The sequence below is a fragment of the Hyperolius riggenbachi genome, chromosome 7 (genome assembly GCF_040937935.1).
Source record: "Hyperolius riggenbachi isolate aHypRig1 chromosome 7, aHypRig1.pri, whole genome shotgun sequence".
NCBI classification, from domain to species: domain Eukaryota; kingdom Metazoa; phylum Chordata; class Amphibia; order Anura; family Hyperoliidae; genus Hyperolius; species Hyperolius riggenbachi.
Window position 1 is genome coordinate 290,202,874 of NC_090652.1, and position 19,566 is coordinate 290,222,439.

The following is a 19,566-nucleotide window of genomic DNA, read 5'->3' on the forward strand; positions in this document are numbered from 1 at the left end:
AAGGAGGGAACACTTTAAAACAAGTAGAAATAGTTCAGAACAAATAAGGACAAGCTGGAGATAGTTTACTATTAGTACATGCATAGAGTACATATTTTACTGTACATACTGGAAGTGACATGCCATCATCTTAAAATGAAAAACGCAAGTATATTGCATTACTGATCAGTAATCTATTTTGAGACAAATCATTAAGTACACTAGCTTGTTAAATATGCTTTTACACACCACTAAAGTACTTTTTTCTGTCTCTTGTAATCCCTGCACAGAAGAACTCACTCTAGAAGTGGGAAGAACAGCAATCACTCTGGAAGTGGGAGAAGCAGTAATCACACTCACTCTAGAAATGGGAGGAGCAGCAGACAAAGTGGGAGGCGCACCACTCTGTTACCACAATACACCATGAGTTTGCTCACAGGAGAGACCCTACTGATGACTCAAGAGTGTGCTGCTGCTCCACTCAGTTCAGTCAGCATATCCTGACATGCCTGTGTTGGGTCGATGGGAAGTGGAGGAATTGAGGTCAGTCGCTGACTGTAATGTGTAGAGCCTGTTGATTTTTAGGTTTTATTAGACAGAGAAAATGTTGAGGAACACACTTTGTATATGTTTTGTATTCAGCATTTAGGAGAACTACAGTGGTTTGCAAAAGTATTTGGCCCCCTTGAAGTTTTCCACATTTTGTCATATTACTGCCACAAACATGAATCAATTTTATTGGAATTCCATGTGAAAGACCAATACAAAGTGGTGCACACGTGAGAAGTGGAACGAAAATCCTACATGATTCCAAACATTTTTTACAAATAAATAACTGCAAAGTGGGGTGTGCGTAATTATTCAGCCCCCTTTGGTCTGAGTGCAGTCAGTTGCCCATAGACATTGCCTAATGAGTGCTAATGACTAAATAGAGTGCACCTGTGTGTAATCTAATGCCAGTACAAATACAGCTGCTCTGTGACGGCCTCAGAGGATGTTTAAGAGAATATTGGGAGCAACAACACCGTGAAGTCCAAAGAACACACCAGACAGGTCAGGGCTAAACTTATCGAGAAATTTAAAGCAGGCTTTGGCTACAAAAAGATTTCCAAAGCCTTGAACATCCCACGGAGCACTGTTCAAGCGATCATTCAGAAATAGAATGGCACAACTGTAAACCTACCAAGACAAGGCCGGCCACCTAAACTCACAGGCCGAACAAGGAGAGCGCTGATCAGAAATGCAGTCAAGAGGCCCATGGTGACTCTGGATGAGCTGCAGAGATCTACAGCTCAGGTGGGGGAATCTGTCCATAGGACAACTATTAGTCGTGCACAGCACAAAGTTGGCCTTTATGGAAGAGTGGCAAGAAGAAAGGCATTGTTAATAGAAAAGCATAAGAAGTCCTGTTTACAGTTTGTCACAAGCCATGTGGGGGACACAGCAAACATGTGGAAGAAGGTGCTCTGGTCAGATGAGACCAAAATGGAACTTTTTAGCCAAAATGCAAAACACTATGTGTGGTGGAAAACTAACACTGTACATTACTCTGAACACACCATCCCCACTGTCAAATATGGTGGTGGTAGCATCATTCTCTGGGGGTGCTTCTCTTCAGCAGGGACATGGAAGCTAGTCAGTTGATGGGAAGATGCATGGAGCCAAATACAGGGCAATCTTGGAAGAAAACCTCTTGGTGTCTGCAAAAGACTCGAGACTGGGGCGGAGGTTCACCTTCCAGCAGGACAACGACCCTAAACAAAAAGCCAGGGCAACAATGGAATGGTTTAAAACAAAACATATCCATGTGTTAGAATGGCTCAGTCAAAGTCCAGATCTAAATCCAATCGAGAATCTGTGGCAAGATCTGAAAACTTAACAGCCATGCTTTTGGTGTATACTCAGAGCTTCTGTTTAGGTTCAAGGTGCGTTTGTAGTTCTTGGGGGGGCTCAACGCATCTCTGATGGAGGCCATTCGGAGGCGGCCTGGTGTTGCGCTGATCCACCTTTTGCGCAATTTTCAATTTTACTTAATTAGCCGCACCCAGGCTATGCATATACATAGGTTAGGATTTAGTGTTAGGCCCCTCCCATGGAGGATTGACTTCTTTGCAGTGGGAGGGACGAGTACTTAATAGGTTGCATGCAAGCTGTTACAGGAAACCAACATCCTCCAGTGGTAGACAGGTCATGTGTATGCTCGGTGTGTATTATATCCCACAAGTGGGGCTTGCACTCTTTTGCAGGTAGGCACTTGCCTGTTTTTAAGTAGCACTGTTCATTTCCTTGCTATGTACTAATTTAATTTGTTTTTGGTCAGCTGCTCCCACTTAACAGCCATGCTTTTGGTGTATATGCCGAGCTTCTGTTTGGGTTCAAGGTGCGTTTGTAGTTCTTGGGGGGGCTCAGCGCATCTCTGATGGAGGCCATTCGGAGGCGGCCTGGTGTTGCGCTGATCCACCTTTTGCGCAAAGATCTGAAAACTGCTGTTCACAAACGCTGTTCATCTAATCTGACTGAGCTGGAGCTGTTTTACAAAGAAGAATGGGCAAGGATTTCAGTCTCTAGATGTGCAGAGCTGGTAGAGACATACACTAAAAGACTGGCAGCTGTAATTGCAGCAAAAGGTGGTTCTACAAAGTATTGACTCAGGGGGCTGAAAAATTATGCACACCCCACTATGCTGTTATTTTTTTAAAATGTTTGGCATCATGTATGATTTTCATTCCACTCCTCACGTGTACACTACTTTGTATTGGTCTTTCACGTGGAATTCCAATAAAATTGATTCAGGTTTGTGGCAGTAATGTGACAAAATATGGAAAACTTCAAGGGGGCCGAATACTTTTGCAAACCACTTTATCCTAAACACAAAGCTATAAAACCAACTAGAAAACACTTTACTTCTTACACGATAAAGGACAATGCACAGTGCAGAAATCCACAGAATTCCAATGTCTACATACTGGTGATTACATAGCACCTACCTCTACGGGTAACTGTACTCTGCTTTTCATTAACGCTTTTAAAGGAATCATGTAATGAGAGGGACATGAAGGCTGAAGTTACTTTAATTTAAAAACGCCATTTGTAGAAGTGACCCTCTGCCACTGATACTTTGGCCTCAATTCACTAAGATCATGCTGGAGATAATACGGCAAGAGAAAACTTACCACCACACAGTGAGAGAGTTATCTTATCTCGTCATTCCTTAAGTTACCTTCCTGTAGTTATTTTCACACGCAGTTAATTAACAGCCTGTCTTTAACTTTAGAATTCTGGAGTTATTTTAAGGATTGAAGAGTTAACTTAAAGAGAAACTCCGGCCAAGAATTGAATTCATCCCAATCAGTAGCTGATACCCCCTTTTACATGAGAAATCTATTCCTTTTCACAAACAGACCATCTGGGGGCGCTGTATGGCTGATATTGTGGTGAAACCCCTCCCACAAAGAAATTTTGAGTACGTGCTCTTGGCAGTTTCCTGTCTGTGAACCCTGTTGCATTGTGGGAAATAGCTGTTTACAGCGGTTTCCAACTGCCAAAAACAGCATGCAGCAGCTACATCACCTGCCAACAGTAAAAATGTCACCATGCAATAAATGTCAGAATATAAATCAGGGATTTAAAATATTTTACAACGGGCAAACACTGACTAAATCATTTATACATAATTATTGTAAAAATGAAGCACATTTTTTTTTATTACATTATATTCACTGGAGTTCCTCTTTAAAGATAGAAGAGTTAACTTTAGGTTTGCCTGAGGTAAAAGGTTTCCTGAATACTACATGCATCGTCACCATGGTGACAGCTCTAGAAGCGTTATTAAAGACAGGAGATAAGCTTAGTGAATTGAGGCCTTTGAGTTTCGAGCTCAGACTAAGTAACAGATCAGGTGGTCACCAGGCTGCTGACTGCATGCTATTGGCAAGGAAGTGCCTCAGATACAACAACTTACAGTGAACTTGAAAATGCTTAAAGTGAACCCGAAGTGGAAATAAACTGAGGAGATAATTATATTTATTCTGCTACTCCCCAAAATGACTTTAAAGTGAACCTCCAGACTAAAAATCTACTCAGCAGCACTGAAAAGGCTTGGTGTTTCTTTAACAGGTTCACAGCATCAGAACTTTGTTTTTCATACCTAATCCTCATTTTTAGCTGCAGAGAAGCTAAGCTCCACCCCATCAAAGAAAACTGCCCGGGCATTTTTCCCCTGATGCAGTGCAAAGCATGTTGGGATTTCTGATGTTGTTCTTGTTGCCTAGCAGCTGAGAGGGGTGATCAGGACACAGGACAGTTGGAACTGCATCTCATGCTCCCTGTCACCTCCTTTCAACCAAAAAAGATGGCTGCCTTAGTCGGAGTTTCTCTTTAAAGAGGAACTTCAGCTTAAACAAACATACTGTAATTAAGTTACGTTATGTTAATTAAAATAGATAGGTAATATAATCTCTTACCCGCCCTGTTTTAAAAGAACAGGCAAAGGTTTGTGATTTCATAAGGGCAGCCATCTTTTTGGTTGAAAGAAGGTGACAGGGAGCATGAGACACAATTCCAGCTGTCCTGTGTGCTGATTATACCCCTCCCAGTTGCTAGGCAACATGAACAACAACATAGGAAATCCCATCATTCTTTGCACAGCATCAGGGGAAAAAAGCCCGGGCAGTTTTCTTAGATGGGGCGGAGCTTAGCTAAAAATGCAGCTAAAAGTGAGATTTCTATAAGAAAAACAAAGTTCTGATGCTGTGAAACTGTTAAAGAAATACCAAGCCTTTTCAGTGCTGCTGAGTAGATTTTTAGTCTGGAGATTCACTTTAAGTATGCAAGGGATTTATTTTATATTGAAACAGTTACAAAGTAGGTTGAATGTTTTACAATCTCTAATTAGCGGCAGTCTATTAAGATTCCCAGAGTTAGAAAAAGGTCAATAGTTCATGTATTTTATACTGTACTTTGCTTATCAGTGATGTTCACTATATTCTGGACAAGGTGCTTACAAGACAGAAGCTGTCACTTGCATGCCTAGAAATTAACTCTTTCAGGCAGAAAAATAAAGCAAGTATAACAGCCTGGTTATTAGTATGTTTTGTACTGTACATACACATGTTTATCTTATGTCACATAACGCCTCTAGTACACTTTAAAGAGAACCTGAGGTGAGAAGGATATAGAGGCTGATATGTTTATTTCCTTTTATATAATGCACATTGCCTGGCTTTCCTGCTGGTCCTCTGCCTCTAATACTTTTAGCCATAGACCCTGAACAAGCATGCAGATCAGAGGTGTATGACAGATCTGACAAGATTTGCTGCATGCTTGTTTCAGGTGTGATTTAGACACTACTGCTGCCAGAATGATCAGCAGGGCTGCCAGGCATCTAGTATTGTTTAGAAGGAAATAAATATGGCAGCCTCCATATACCTCTCACTTCAGGTTCCCTTCAAAGCACCCCTCTGGTATACATAAAATAAAGACTTAAGTACGTTAATGGGTGAAACTTATAATTACCTGGCCCGCCATACATGGAATAATCTATACCGGAATCCCGATTCAGCTTGGCTTCAGTATAGCTCCGCCCCCTTGCCCAATACGGCATATTTCCCATTGAGAAGACTGTTGCCATATTGGGCAAGGAGGTGGAGCTAATTGCCAGATCCCAGCTGATTTGGGACTCTGGTGATGATTATTATACGGATGGTGTGCCACGTACTTATAACTTTGAATCATTAGCGTACCTCTATGCTTATTATGTGCACCAGCGGTGCAATTTACCAAGACTATAAATGTAGTCTCTGCATCCCTCTTGCTACATTTTTATCAAAAAGTAACAATGCAAACATCAGACAACACATAAATTGATTCACAATATTTGGCTATGTTCCATTTTAATATCTAGTGCAGCAGAAAGGTTAAAGTAAACCTGAGATGGCAAAATAAAAAGATTTTATGCTCACCTGGGGCTTTCTCCAGCCCCCTGAGCACCAATGCACCCCTCGCCATCCTCCCAAGTGCCTCGGTTCAGCCGCAATCAGCCCCAGTAATCCGCCTCAGTTGCGCTAGTCGGCTCTTCTGCGCATGTGGGGAGGGGCCGCACATGCTCAGAAGAACAGACTGGGGCTGATTGTAGCCAAACGGAGGCACTGGGGAGGACGGCGAGGGTGCTCATGGGGCTTGAGGAAGCCCGGGTGAGTATAAACCTTTTAATTTTGCCATCTCAGATACACTTAAACGTGTACATATATTCTATCCCTCCATGACCGCATCATTTATCTGTACTCAAGTCTCACATGCTAAAGATGGTAATCGGATTCAAGAACAAGATTATGAACCTGTTGGCTTGTTATGTGTCCGTGCACTAAATGAGGAGGATTGTACTGTAATGGCTGACCGAGTAACGGATATCGTGTGTCACCTGCCAGAAAAACAAAACAAAAAACAACAAACAAAAAAGAAAAAAAGAGAGAAAAAAAAAGAAAAGAAAAAAAAAAGTGCATAGGTGAGACGGAAGCCGACAGATTATGAGATGTAAAACAGAAAAAAAGTGAATTATGCTAAAACCGATCTACATGTAGCTCTACACTAGCACTGTATAGCAGGCCTTAAAGGACAACTGAAGCAAACCATACATGGAGGCTGCCATATTTATTTCCTTTTAAACAATGCCAGTTGCCTGGCAACCTTGCTGGTCTATTTGGCTGCAGTAGTGTTTGAATAACACCAGAAACAAGCATGCAGCTAATCTTGTCAGATCTGAAAGAAACACCTGATCTGCTGCATGCTTGTTCAGGGTCTAAACGTATTAGAGGCAGAAGATCAGCAGGGTATCCAGGCAACTGGTATTGCTTAAAAGGAAATAAATGTGATAGCCTCCATATACCTCTTGCTTCAGTTGCCCTTTAATGCTAAGTTTAGGTCCTGTACAAAACATGCAGCATGTTAAGGGATAATATGCTTAAAGCAAACCTGAGCTGGAAATAAGCGTATGAGATTATTTACTGTATGTGTTTTTGGTAATGTAAATAGGGCATTAGTAACATAGAACCGGGTCTCACATTTTTACTATCAGTTTAAAATCAAAATTTTCAAGACTGACAAATGACAGCAGATGCAAAACAAACAGAAGTAATGACCTGTGTTATTGTTATTAGCAGTGCTTTGTCAACTAAACAAAAGTGTTTTGCCTTCTGTTTACTTTGCAGAGCTTATGGCTGCATTCCACAAGCTGTTCAAAAGCTTAAAGGGGCACTATAGTAAAAATGATGCTGTTCCATTATCTCCACCACTAGTCATTTAATATAGACAGCATACATTTCACCATAGAGCTTGTGTTTAAAAAAACAAACAAAAACTCCTTAACACCAATTCTACTCTCCTACACAGCTCAGCTGCATTCCATGGTTTTTACCCCATAAGGTTCCTGACACTTGACATTTTGACACTTTAGCTGTGTAGTTTTGATACAACAGTCACTTAACCACCCTGGCGTTCTATTGAATGCGCCAGGGTGGATGCGCAGCACTATTTTTTTGATTTTTTTTCTATCATGTAGCTAGCCTAGTGCTTGCTACATGATTCCCCCCTCCCTGCTGCGTCCTCCCAGCCCCTCTGATCGCCGCCGCGCCGTCTTCCCATAAGGAAATCCCATTCTGAACGGGATTTCTTTTAGGGCTTCCCCCGTCGCCATGGCGACGATCGTGATGACGTCATCGATGTCGTGACATCATCCGGAGTTCCAATCCACCCCGCAGCGCTGCCTGGCACTGATTGGCCAGGCTGCGCACGGGGTCTGGGTGGGGGGGCCCTCTAACGCGGCGGATTGCGGTGCATCTGCGATGGCGATCGAGGTACACACGCAGCAAGCAAAGTGCTAGCTGCGTGTATTAAAAAAAAATTATGAAAATCGGCCCAGCGGGGCCTGAGCGGCTCCCTCCAACGGTAATGGACGAGCTGAGCTCGTCCATACCGCTAAGAAAGTTAATTACTTATGCCATCTTAGTGATATACATCTTGTTTTTTTTCAGTACAATCTAGGCTTTCTTTAGGTAATATTTTTCCTGATTCTATAGTCATTTTATGGGGAAAATATAGGGGTAAATGCAGAAAATACCCATTTTTTTCATTTTCTACCTTTCCTAATTTTTACACGACACGTCTCACAGTTATAAAACACATAAAAATGAATTTGTTGGCCCTTCCCAGTGAAAACCGATACCCTATATGCCATATTTTACTTCTAGCTGAGCATGCGGCAGACCATTATCCTCGGCCTGCGTGTCTGTGGCGATCAGATGCTTTCGCTAGGCCAACAGTTCAGAGGGCCATAGTGCTGTACAGATGTATCGCTAGGCAACGGCAGAGTGATTACATCTGTAAGGCATTGGGGGGCCATAGTGTTGTACAGATGTATCGCTAGGCAACGGCAGAGTGATTACATCTGTAGAGCATTGGGGCGCCAAACTTTCGCCTTAGTGATCACAACGTAATGCTACAGGCGGCAGTCATTAAAAGTTTATAAACAGGTATAGGTATTACAGGGGTTAATAACAGGTTAATAGGCTAGACTGAGGTTAAAAAGTAACTAGGGATTAAAAAAACAACACTTTATATCAAGATTAAGGGCTCACAGGAAAAAGAAGGACTTCGATTATATTATGGTACTCACCTAAGCAAATAGTTTGAATGACATATTTTAGTGGAGCTGTAGAATGTGTGACGGAATAGACCGAGTACTGAGTACAGAGTACGGAGTTTGACCCATGTTGATATTATCGGATGAATTTTCATTCTCATTATCTCCTATTTTATAAACTAGTCTAAAGTGTAACTAGACAGTTTTTAACACAAGCTACACGGTGACATTTATGCTGTCCATATTAAATAACTGATGGTGGCGAAAACGGAACAGCATCCTTTTCGCTATAGTGCTCCTTTAATTTGCATAAATAACATTTTTTTTTAACACTTGCTGTGCAGGAAAACAGACCCCAGACAAGTTATTAGTAGGGCTAGTACAATGTGTACCCATGTTTATCTCATCATGTCACATGCCAGCTCAGGTATGCTTTAAGTGTGCTTAAAAGGTCTTAAAATAATGACCCAACCAATAATGCACTATACTAACAATATATCGTTATTAAGTACAGACATGTCACCTCAGTACATACGTTATAAGCCACCATGCTGTGCTTGTACTACTTGTACTACTTGTAAACTGGTTGTAGTGTGTGCGGAATTTTGAGCCTGTTTCCATTGCTTCTGCAGTTGTATATAGCCCAACGACAAATAATCCCGCCTTGCATGCACGTCATACAAATTGTATGCATCTTGGAACTGGGGCAATCAATTTCACTTTCTGTTGATTGTGACCGAGTTCCAAAGTTTGCATGGAGCCGGAAATCAGCTGAAAGGACAACTGATGTGCAAGGTAATGTCCATGTTTCCCTATGGCTCAAGTGGGCTATGTTACGGTTCAACATTGTGCTGACTTGAAAGCTGTTACAGAGTCATTGCCATTTTTAGAATGGAGGACAGAGAATTCCATTGATCACAGTGGACAAACAGGATGCAGCAGAGGAGACAGAGGTTGAGGAGTAGGCTACAGAGGAGGCAAGTATGACGTGTGTATGGTTATTTTGACTTTTAATTTTCAGTTCAGGTTTGATTTAACCATCTGTAACATTGACTCTCTACACACACATTATCCTGCCTCTAGTGAAGGGATGAGCACAGCTGCAAGCATGGAGGATGGGAGGGCAGCTTGCTGAGGACGTATTTTTTGTAATATACACAACAACAGTGATAAGCTTCTATTTCAAAAGAAAAGTGAAATCCGTAATGCAAGTACACTACAATACTGACCAGAGCCTCATTTTAAATTACATTTTAAGAGTTTGTGTGTGTGTGTGTTTGTGCATGCGTGTGTGTGTGTGTGCAGTGTGTGTATATGTGTGTTTGTGCATGCGTGTGTGTTGTAGTGTGTGTGTGTGTGTGTGTGTGTGTGTGTGTGTGTGTGTGTGTGTGTGTGTGTGTGTGTGTGTGTGTGTGTGTGTGTGTGTGTGTGTGTGTGTGTGTGTGTGTGTGTGTGTGTGTGTGTGTGTGTGTGTGTGTGTGTGTGTGTGTGTGTGTGTGTGTGTGTGTGTGTGGTGGGGGGGGGTTAGTGTTGAGATTTCCTTACCTAGTGCTTCTTCCAGCCCCCTGTAGTTCTTCAGGTCCCTCCCTGACCTCCCGGTCCCCTTCATTATGCCACTGTGACCAAATGTGTTGTCCTAGTCGCATACGTCTCCTCAATCACCCTCCCGTGGCTGGCAGCATGCTGTGCATGCGTGGATTGTAAAACTTGGAACTGCACTTGTGCAGAACACTCCACAGGAGGCTCCTGTCCGCGAATGCGCAGTTGCTCACAACTGGCTTTAGTTGGGGGGACAGCGGCACAACAACACGGACTGGGAGGACAGCGAGTGACCTAATAGTCTATAGAGGGCTAGAAGAAGCACTACGTAAAAAAAAAAAAAATCTACATTTTTTTCCACACTTTAATTGTCCTTTAAGGACATGTAAATACAAATAAGCCTTTGTAGTCTAGTGGAGCAAAGATCTGGCCGTATTATCCTCCTTACTAAAATTAAGAGGTGCAGCGGGTGTGGCCAAAGCAAAAAAGCAGTCAGAGCTAGCCCAACTCATCATCATTTGCACTTTAAAGGGGTTCTGTGACATGCATAAAAGAACATAAGCTGACACTTACCTGGGGTTTCTATCGCCCCCCTGCAGCTGTAATGTCCCGCGCCGTCCTCCTACGATCCTCAGTTCCCCGCCGCCTGTCCCGGTCTTATATTCATCTAAATAGACGAATAGTGCTCGCTCCCGCGCATGTCATCGGGAGCTTACTGCGCTGGCACAGTACAAAGTTTTCTTGTACTGCGCTCTAGGCTCCCAAAGACGCGCAGGGGAGCGAGCATGTGCGGCCATGGCCACGCAGCCGCAGTGTTACAGCAAAAATTGGACCGGCACTGGCGGCGGGGAACAGAGGATCGTAGGAGGAGGACGAGGAACATTACAGCTGCAGGGGGGGCGATAGAATTCCCAGGTAAGTGTCAGTTTATGTTCTTTTACGCATGCCATAGAACCCCTTTAAAGCGCACCTCCGGTGAGCAAACTGCATTAGATGCAAGTGTCACGAGAGCCCCATGTCAGTTGGGCTTGGTGTGTAGAATAGCCCACTTGAAGAAAACAGCCCCCGCATTTTCTGCACAACTGACACCAGGCTCAGATGAAACATACATCTAATGCAGTTTCCTGGCCTGTTATAACTTGTCCGTAGAGGATTGACCTGTTTTTACTAGTCACTAGAGAGCAGGAGTTTTTTTTGGGTGTGCAAACCAACATGCAATTTACTTGCATTACCCATTTTACCTCAGTTTTAAAGTACAAGTTTGTCACAGGTATTCTTTACAGGACGTAAATCGTCAGCGGTCTCCAGCTTTGCCCTTAGGGTCTTCAGTTGCTGTTAGTACTTCGGCAGAGGGATGATAGTGAGCACAGAAAGCTAATGTACGTCATGAGAAGCTCTGGGAAAACTTTCAGGGAACATTTATCAAACGGACCAGCCCGCATCAAAGCTAGCTTCCTATGTCTTGGGGCAAATAGTAATTGGCTTATACTATGTATTCAGAAGAGACATGCCTGTACCTTAAAAGGAGGTAGAATAAGTACAAGGCCTCATTGATCAGGACCTCATTTTAACCAGTTCATGCCATGGGCTAAAGGGAACAAATGGATGTGCGCATGCACTTCGGCAAAATAGACTCATATTTGCATTAAAGGTGCACCAATAGTGGTTTAACCACTTCAGCCTCCAGTGTGTTTTCACCTTCCGAGCAATTTTCACCTCCCATTCATTTGTCAATAACTTTTTGTAATTGTGTGTGTTTATTACAAAATTGTATGTGGATGTAGTTTTACTATTTGGCCACAAGATGGCCTCAGTAAAAAAAAAATTTCCATCCTGTAAGCATGCAATCAAGCTTACAGGAAGTGAAAGGAGGATATAAAACTTTTTTTCTTAAGAAAGATTGCGGCCTTTGTAAGGGGACTTTGATCAATGAATGGGAATGGTGTTCCCATTCATTGATCTCCGGGCTATCAGGCGGCAGCACGGGAGCGTGCAGAAGAGAGACAGCAGCCTTTTGGACGTAACAGCTACGTCCAAAACGCTTAATTGGTTAAAGAGGAAGTGTAGCGAAAATAACAATGAATAAAATTGCTTATTGTTTACAATAGTCATTAATAGATTATTTAGTCAGTGTTTGCCCGTTGTAAAATAGAGAGATTTACATTCTGAAATTTATCACAGATGATGACATCTTTCTGCCAGGTGATCTGTACGGAATGTTCGTTACTGATAGTTCTATGCACAGGGGGAGATAGTGCTTGCTTGGCAGTTGGAAAAAGCAGTTATTCCCCACAATGCAATGAGGTTCACAGACACAAAACTGTCAGCATCTTGGCACTAACATCACACTGTGGGAGGGGTTTCACCACAATATCAGCCGTACAGACCCCCTGATGATCTATTAGAGAAAAGGTAAAGATGGTGGGAAAGGGGGTATCCGCTACTGATTGGGATGAAGTTCAATCCTTGGTTAAAGTTCCTCTTTAAGATCAATTATCACAAAACAATAAAAATAAAAAAACAATTATAAGCCTCCCTAAGCATGCCTATACTGAGAGTAATGTAGCTACAGCGTGTGCTGATCGTAGGTCAGTGGTCTGCAAACTCGGCTCTCCAGCTGTTAAGGAACTACAAGTCCCACAATGCATTTGCCTTTATAATTCATGACTGTGGTTGTCAGACTCCAGCAATGCATTGTGGGACTTGTAGTTCCTTAGCAGCTGGAGAGTAAAGTTTGCAGATCACTGTCCTAGGTGAATAATCTGCTGCTTATGTCTTCTCCCCACTTCCTCCACCGCCTTTCTCATCACCACACTTGGACTATAGAGTATGGAATAGTGACTATTTTAAACCATCTTAACCTCACATAAGTAAGGAGGGCCAATAAGATGCAAATAATTACCAGATGATGCCAATTTCAGGCTACTTTTATGCAAATTTATACAGCCTGGACATCGACCGATCAAATGAAGCATCCTGGCCAATCCTATACTTGGGTATAAAAGCACTGACACTTAGGCCTTGTTCACACTATAAATCAGCAGTGCTATCGCAAGCACTGAGTGATTTATAGGGCTATATTTGAAGTGCTTTTCCAAGCACTTTGTGAGTGATTTTTGCTTAGAAAAGCACTTTTCTAAGCGCATTTGTGCAGCGATGATTTTTTTTCACTTTCTGGCGTCAAGTCAGAATGTAAACTCTTTGACCCGGAAATTAATAAATACAATGTATTTATTCATGAAAGCGCTCTGGAAATGGCAATTCAAATCGCTTTTTCAAGCGCTTTGCAATTTCCCTATACTTTCTATTGAATCGCAAATGCTCAGAAAATGGTGCAGGAGCCGCGTCTGTGATTGGATAGGAAGCTCATCGCTTATGTGAGAACACTACATAAGTGACCATTGCACTAGCGCTTTTAAGGCGATTTTTAAAAATCGCCATCGCTAAACCAAGAGCGAAATCACTCTTAAAGCGGTCTAACACCCAGCATTTCAACTTTGCTTTAATAGATTGCTTACAGCTTAAAAACGGTTATGCCAGATTTATTTTTTAAGCAGAAATTCACTGAATATTTAAAACTCAGCATTTTAGTGCTGTATTCAGCTAGGATTCCACTGAGCTGGACTTTAGATACAAATGTATCATGTTTGGAATGTAAATAAACCAAAGTCTCTCTGAGAGAGCACAGAGGGCTTCCCAGACAGGCTTGGCAGAGGTTTATTTACATTCCAAACATGATACATTTGTGTCTAAAGCCCAGCTCGGAAGCGGAATTCGGCATTCGGGCATACGGAAAGCGATCATTCTGTGTTTGTGCAAGGTGTCAGTGTTTGTGCAATGATTTCACAGCAGATTCGATCATAGTGATCGAATCTGCTGTATATCGGCGGGAAAATAGTTAGGTGTATGGGCCCCCTACGTGTGAACAAGCCCTTACAACAGCCTCTCTAGTCTGCAGTCAGAGAATTAAAGAGACAGACCACTTAATTAACAGGATCAAGAACAATAGACGTTTCTGTCAAAACCAACAAAATGGTTGGGATTTGCTTAGAAAAGAAAAACTGCTGATCACTAAACACAGCAGATTATTTAAAGCCACTTACACCCAAACTATGGCATGCATTCTTTACAAGAGCTAAAAACTTTTTAGCAACAAGCAAACCTATAAAGGCAAAAAAATGGAAATATATACAGTGGTTTGCAAAAGTATTCCGCCCCCTTGAAGTTTTCTACATTTTGTCATTTTACGGCCACAAACATGAATCAATTTTATTGGAATTCCACGTGAAAGACCAATACAAAGTGGTGTACACGTGAGAAGTGGAATGAAAATCATACATGATTCCAAACATTTTTTACAAATCAATAACTGCAAAGTGGGGTGTGCATAATTATTCAGCCCCCTTTGATCTGAGTGCAGTCAGTTGCCCATAGACATTGCCTGATGAGTGCTAATGACTAAATAGAGTGCACCTGTGTGTAATCTAATGTCAGTACAAATACAGCTGCTCTGTGACGGCCTCAGAGGGTGTCTAAGAGAATATTGGGAGCAACAACACCATGAAGTCCAAAGAACACACCAGACAGGTCAGGGATAAAGTTATTGAGAAATTTATAACAGGCTTAGGCTACAAAAAGATTTCCAAAGCCTTGAACATCCCACGGAGCACTGTTCAAGCGATCATTCAGAAATGGAAGGAGTATGGCACAACTGTAAACCTACCATGACAAGGCCGTCCACCTAAACTCACAGGCCGAACAAGGAGAGCGCTGATCAGAAATGCAGTCAAGAGGCCCATGGTGACTCTGGACGAGCTGCAGAGATCTACAGCTCAGGTGGGAGACTCTGTCCATAGGACAACTATTAGTCATGCACTGCACAAAGTTGGCGTTTATGTAAGAGTGGCAAGAATAAAGCCATTGTGAACAGAAAAGCATAAGAAGTCCAGTTTGCAGTTTGCCACAAGCCATGTGGGGGACACAGCAAACATGTGGAAGAAGGTGCTCTGGTCAGATGAGACCAAAATGGAACTTTTGGGCCAAAATGCAAAACGCTATGTGTAGCAGAAAACTAATACTGCACATCACTCTGAACACACCATCCCCAAATATGGTGGTGGCAGCATCATGCTCGGGGGGGTGCATCTCTTCAGCAGGGACAGGGAAGCTGGTCAGAGTTGATGGGAAGATGGATGGAGCCAAATACAGGGCAATCTTGGAAGAAAACCTCTTGGAGTCTGCAAAAGACTTGAGACTGGGGCGGAGGTTCACCTTCCAGCAGGACAATGACCCTAAACATAAAGCCAGGCAGAAATGAAATGGTTTAAAACAAAACATATCCATGTGTTAGAATGGCCCAGTCAAAGTCCAGATCTAAATCCAATCGAGAATCTGTGGCAAGATCTGAAAACTGCTGTTCACAAACGCTGTCCATCTAATCCAGGCTTTCTCAACCAGGGTTCCTTGAGTACTCTGCAGGGGTTCCTTGGCATTTTCCCCTATCGTGGGGGAAGTATAATAGAGCACATTATAATAGGTGGTAGTGTAACAAGAAGCACTAAATTGGGGGCTCAGGAGACAGTATAATGAGTGGCAGTGTAATAGGGATTAGTGAAATAAACAGCTACACATACTTTTAAAGACCACGCCTCCTGCAAAATAAATGCAGGGGTTTCTCGAGATCAAAAAATAGTTTGCAGGGGTTCCTCGAGATCCAAAAGCTATTTGCAGGGTTCCTCCAGGGTAAAAAGGTTGAGAAAGGCTGATCTAATCTGACTGAGCTGGAGCTGTTTTGCAAAGAATGGGCAAGGATTTCAGTCTCTAGATGTGCAAAGCTAGTAGAGACATACCCTAAAAGACTGGCAGCTGTAATTGCAGCAAAAGTATTGACTCAGGGGGCTGAATAATTACGCACACCCCACTTTGCAGTTATTTATTTGTAAAAAATGTTTGGATTCATGTATGATTTGTGTTCCACTTCTCACATGTACACCACTTTGTATTGGTCTTTCAAGTGGAATTCCAATAAAATGGATTCATGTTTGTAGCAGTAATATGACAAAATGTGGAAAACTTCAAGGGGGTCGAATACTTTTGCAAGCCACTGTATATCTCCCTGTTGAAGTGAACCTGAAGTGAAAATAAACGTAGCAAAGAATTAATTGCATGTGTAGTACGGACAATATATAGAACATTAGTCATTTTTATTTTCAGTTTTATAGCTTTATTTTTTAAGATTGAATCAGGCTCTCACAGTCGCAGTTTAGAATCCACACCCTGCCTTTTAAGCTGAAAATAAAGCAGAACTAATGACCCTTTGAACCTTACTGCAGTAAAAACTTGTTAGAATCCTTATCTCACTGTTTCTCAGCAGTATTCGCAACAACAACTCAAGTTATATTTAACTTTTTCTGTGCTGGAAAACAGAAAGGTACTTCAGATAATTTCTTGGTAGGGTTAGTGCTATAGGTGTATGTGTCCATATATAGTACCTCTCACTTTAGTTGTCCTTTAAACAAAAGTCTCCTCCACTGGGGGAGTTTCTCTGCCCCACATGCGACTTTGCTTTCCTTGTGAAAACTGTATTCTGGAGACCCCATAACTGCTTAAAAGTGTAGCGGTAGCGGCACTAGCGACTGAGGCATGCAGCTACATGGAGCTGGGATGGGATATTATCAGGAGTGCTTTCACTGATTGTCATGCAATTTCTGCAAGGACTGTAATAAAACAAAAGGCTTACCTTGGCCTGGAACAAACGGTCTAGTGAAGTGAGGAACTAGAGGGAGAGGCGTTAAACCCGGGCGGATGTTTTTCATGTTGGTTAACTGCACAGGAACCGGCGACTGATTGGGTGATGTGACAGGACTGGTTATGTGGGAACTATGCTGCAGGAACAGTTGGAAAATAAAGTGCAAACTGTCACAAAATGTACATACATATACATGAAAAGCTACAGTGGGATGCGAAAGTTTGGGCAACCTTGTTAATCGTCATGATTTTCCTGTTTAAATCGTTGGTTGTTACGATAAAAAATGTCAGTTAAATATATCATATAGAAGACACACACAGTGATATTTGAGAAGTGAAATGAAGTTTATTGGATTTACAGAAAGTGCGCAATAATTGTTTAAACAAAATTAGGCAAGTGCATACATTTGGGCACCACAAAAAAAGAAATGAAATCAATATTTAGCAGATCCTCCTTTTGCAGAAATTACAGCCGCTAAACGCTTCCTGTAGGTTCCAATGAGAGTCTGGATTCTGGTTGAAGGTATTTTGGACCATTCCTCTTTACAAAACATCTCTAGTTCAATCAGGTTAGATGGCTTCCGAGCATGGACAGCTCTCTAACTCACACCACAGATTTTCAATTATATTCAGGTCTGGGGACTGAGATGGCCACTCCAGAACATTGTACTTGTTCCTCTGCATGAATGCCTTTGTGGATTTTGAGCAGTGTTTAGGGTCGTTGTCTTGTGCCGGGGCTGGATCTTGTCTTAAAGATCCAGCCCCGGCACAGCTTCAGCTTTGTCACTGATTCCTGGACATTGGTCTCCAGACTCTGCTGGTACTGAGTGGAATCCATCCGTCCCTCAACTTTGACAAGATTCCCAGTCCCTGCACTGGCTACACAGCCACACACATGATGCTACCTACAGTAAAATATGGTGGTGGTTCCAAGTGTTTTTCTTGGAATGGTGTGTTGTTTTTCCTCCATGCATAATGCCCCTTGTTATGCCCAAAATAACTTAATTTTAGTTTCATCAGTCCACAGCACCTTATTCCAAAATGAAGCTGGCTTGTCCAAATGTGCTTTAGCATACCTCAAGCAGCTGTTTGTGCTGTGGGTGGAGAAAAGGCTTCCTCTGCATCACTCTCACATACAGCATCTCCTTGTGTAAAGTGCGCTAAATGGTTGAACGATGCACAGTGACTCCATCTGCAGCAAGATGATGTTGTAGGTCTTTGGTGCTGGTCTGTGGGTTGACTGACTGTTCTCACCATTCGTCGCTTCTGTCTATCCGTGATTTTTCTTGGTCTGCCACTTCGAGCCTTAACTTGAACTGAGCATGTGGTCTTCCATCTCCTCAATATGTTACTAACTGTGGAAACAGACAGCTGAAATCTCTGAGACAGCTTTCTGTATCCTTCCCCTAAACCATGATGGTGAACAATCTTTGTCTTGAGGTCATTTGAGAGTTGTTTTGAGACCCCTATGTTGATACTCTTCAGAGAAAATTAAAAGAGGAGGAAAACTTACAATTGCACCCCTTAAATACTATTTCTCATAATTCACCTATGCATGTAGGACAGGGGTCACTGAGGTTACCAAGACAATTTGAGTTCCAATAATGAGTTCTAAAGGTTTTGGAATCAATAAAATGACAACAGTGTCCAAATGTATGCACCTGCCTAATTTTATTTAAACAATTATTGTGCACTTTCTGTAAATCCAATAAACGTCATTTCACTTTTTAAATATCACTGTGTGCGTCTCCTATATGATAAATTTAACTGGCATTTTTTATCGTAACAACCAACAATTTATACTGGAAAATCATGGTGATTAACAAGGTTACCCAAACGTTCGCATCCCAGTGTATATACTAATTTATTCAATTAAAGGAGCACTCCAGCAAAAAATAAATAAAAAAATAAAGCGGTTAAAGTCTGACAGACCCGAAAGATTTTGGACTAGTGGGGGATTCTCGGGGTTTTCTTTATTTTCAAAAGCATTTCCTGAATGGCAGTTTAACTGCCAGAACAGTGAGCTATTTGCCTTTTCTACTGCCCTGCATACTATATTGTCAGTTAGACTAAGCAACTGCCATTCAGGAAATGCTTTTTGAAAGCAAAGAAGACCCGGGGGAATCCCCATGAGGAAATGGACGAGTACAAAATCTGTCGGTTCTGTCAGGTTTTAACCGTTTACGTTTTTATTTTTTTTGCTGGAGTGGTCCTTTTAAGAGGAATTGTAGTGATAGTCATGTAATGAATAAAATTGCTTATTTTTTACTATATACATTTATAAATTATTTAGTCGGTGTTTGCCTATTGTAAAATCTTTTCTCTTCCTGATTTACATTCTGCCATTTATCACAGGCTGCACAATCTTCAGTCCTGTCAGGTGATCTCTGAGGAATGTTTGTTTCTGAGAGTTCCAAATCCTGCTCCAGAGGTTTCCCCGATCCTGACCCCTCCGCTGCTCGCTGGGACTTTCTTCTTCTATGTGGCTGCACTACCATCCATCAAACACAAAGCTCATCATGCACGGAGCAATGCATGGGCAGCCCCATGCTACTGTGCAGTGTGGCCACATCCATACACCCGGGGGCTAGGGGTGTAGGTTGCGGCCGAGGCCTAGTGCCTCTTTAATAATGGGCGGGCCTCTTACCTAGTAAGTACATAAGAAA

General features: G+C 42.2%; 1 protein-coding gene across 7 annotated transcripts in view; it reads right to left on the reverse strand.

The window, feature by feature from the left end:
- The window catches only part of R3HDM1 (R3H domain containing 1), a 266,722-nt gene that overhangs the window by 6,419 nt on the left and 240,737 nt on the right, over positions 1-19,566 (reverse strand). For 6 of the 7 annotated variants that reach the window (XM_068245922.1, XM_068245921.1, XM_068245924.1 and 3 more), the window contains 2 exons: positions 16,893-17,037; positions 6,315-6,397 (listed from right to left, as the gene is read on the reverse strand). In XM_068245922.1, coding sequence (XP_068102023.1) covers positions 6,315-6,397; positions 16,893-17,037 — 228 coding nt within the window. The remainder of the gene's footprint in view (positions 1-6,314; positions 6,398-16,892; positions 17,038-19,566) is intronic. The other variant, XM_068245928.1, reaches the window with a different exon arrangement.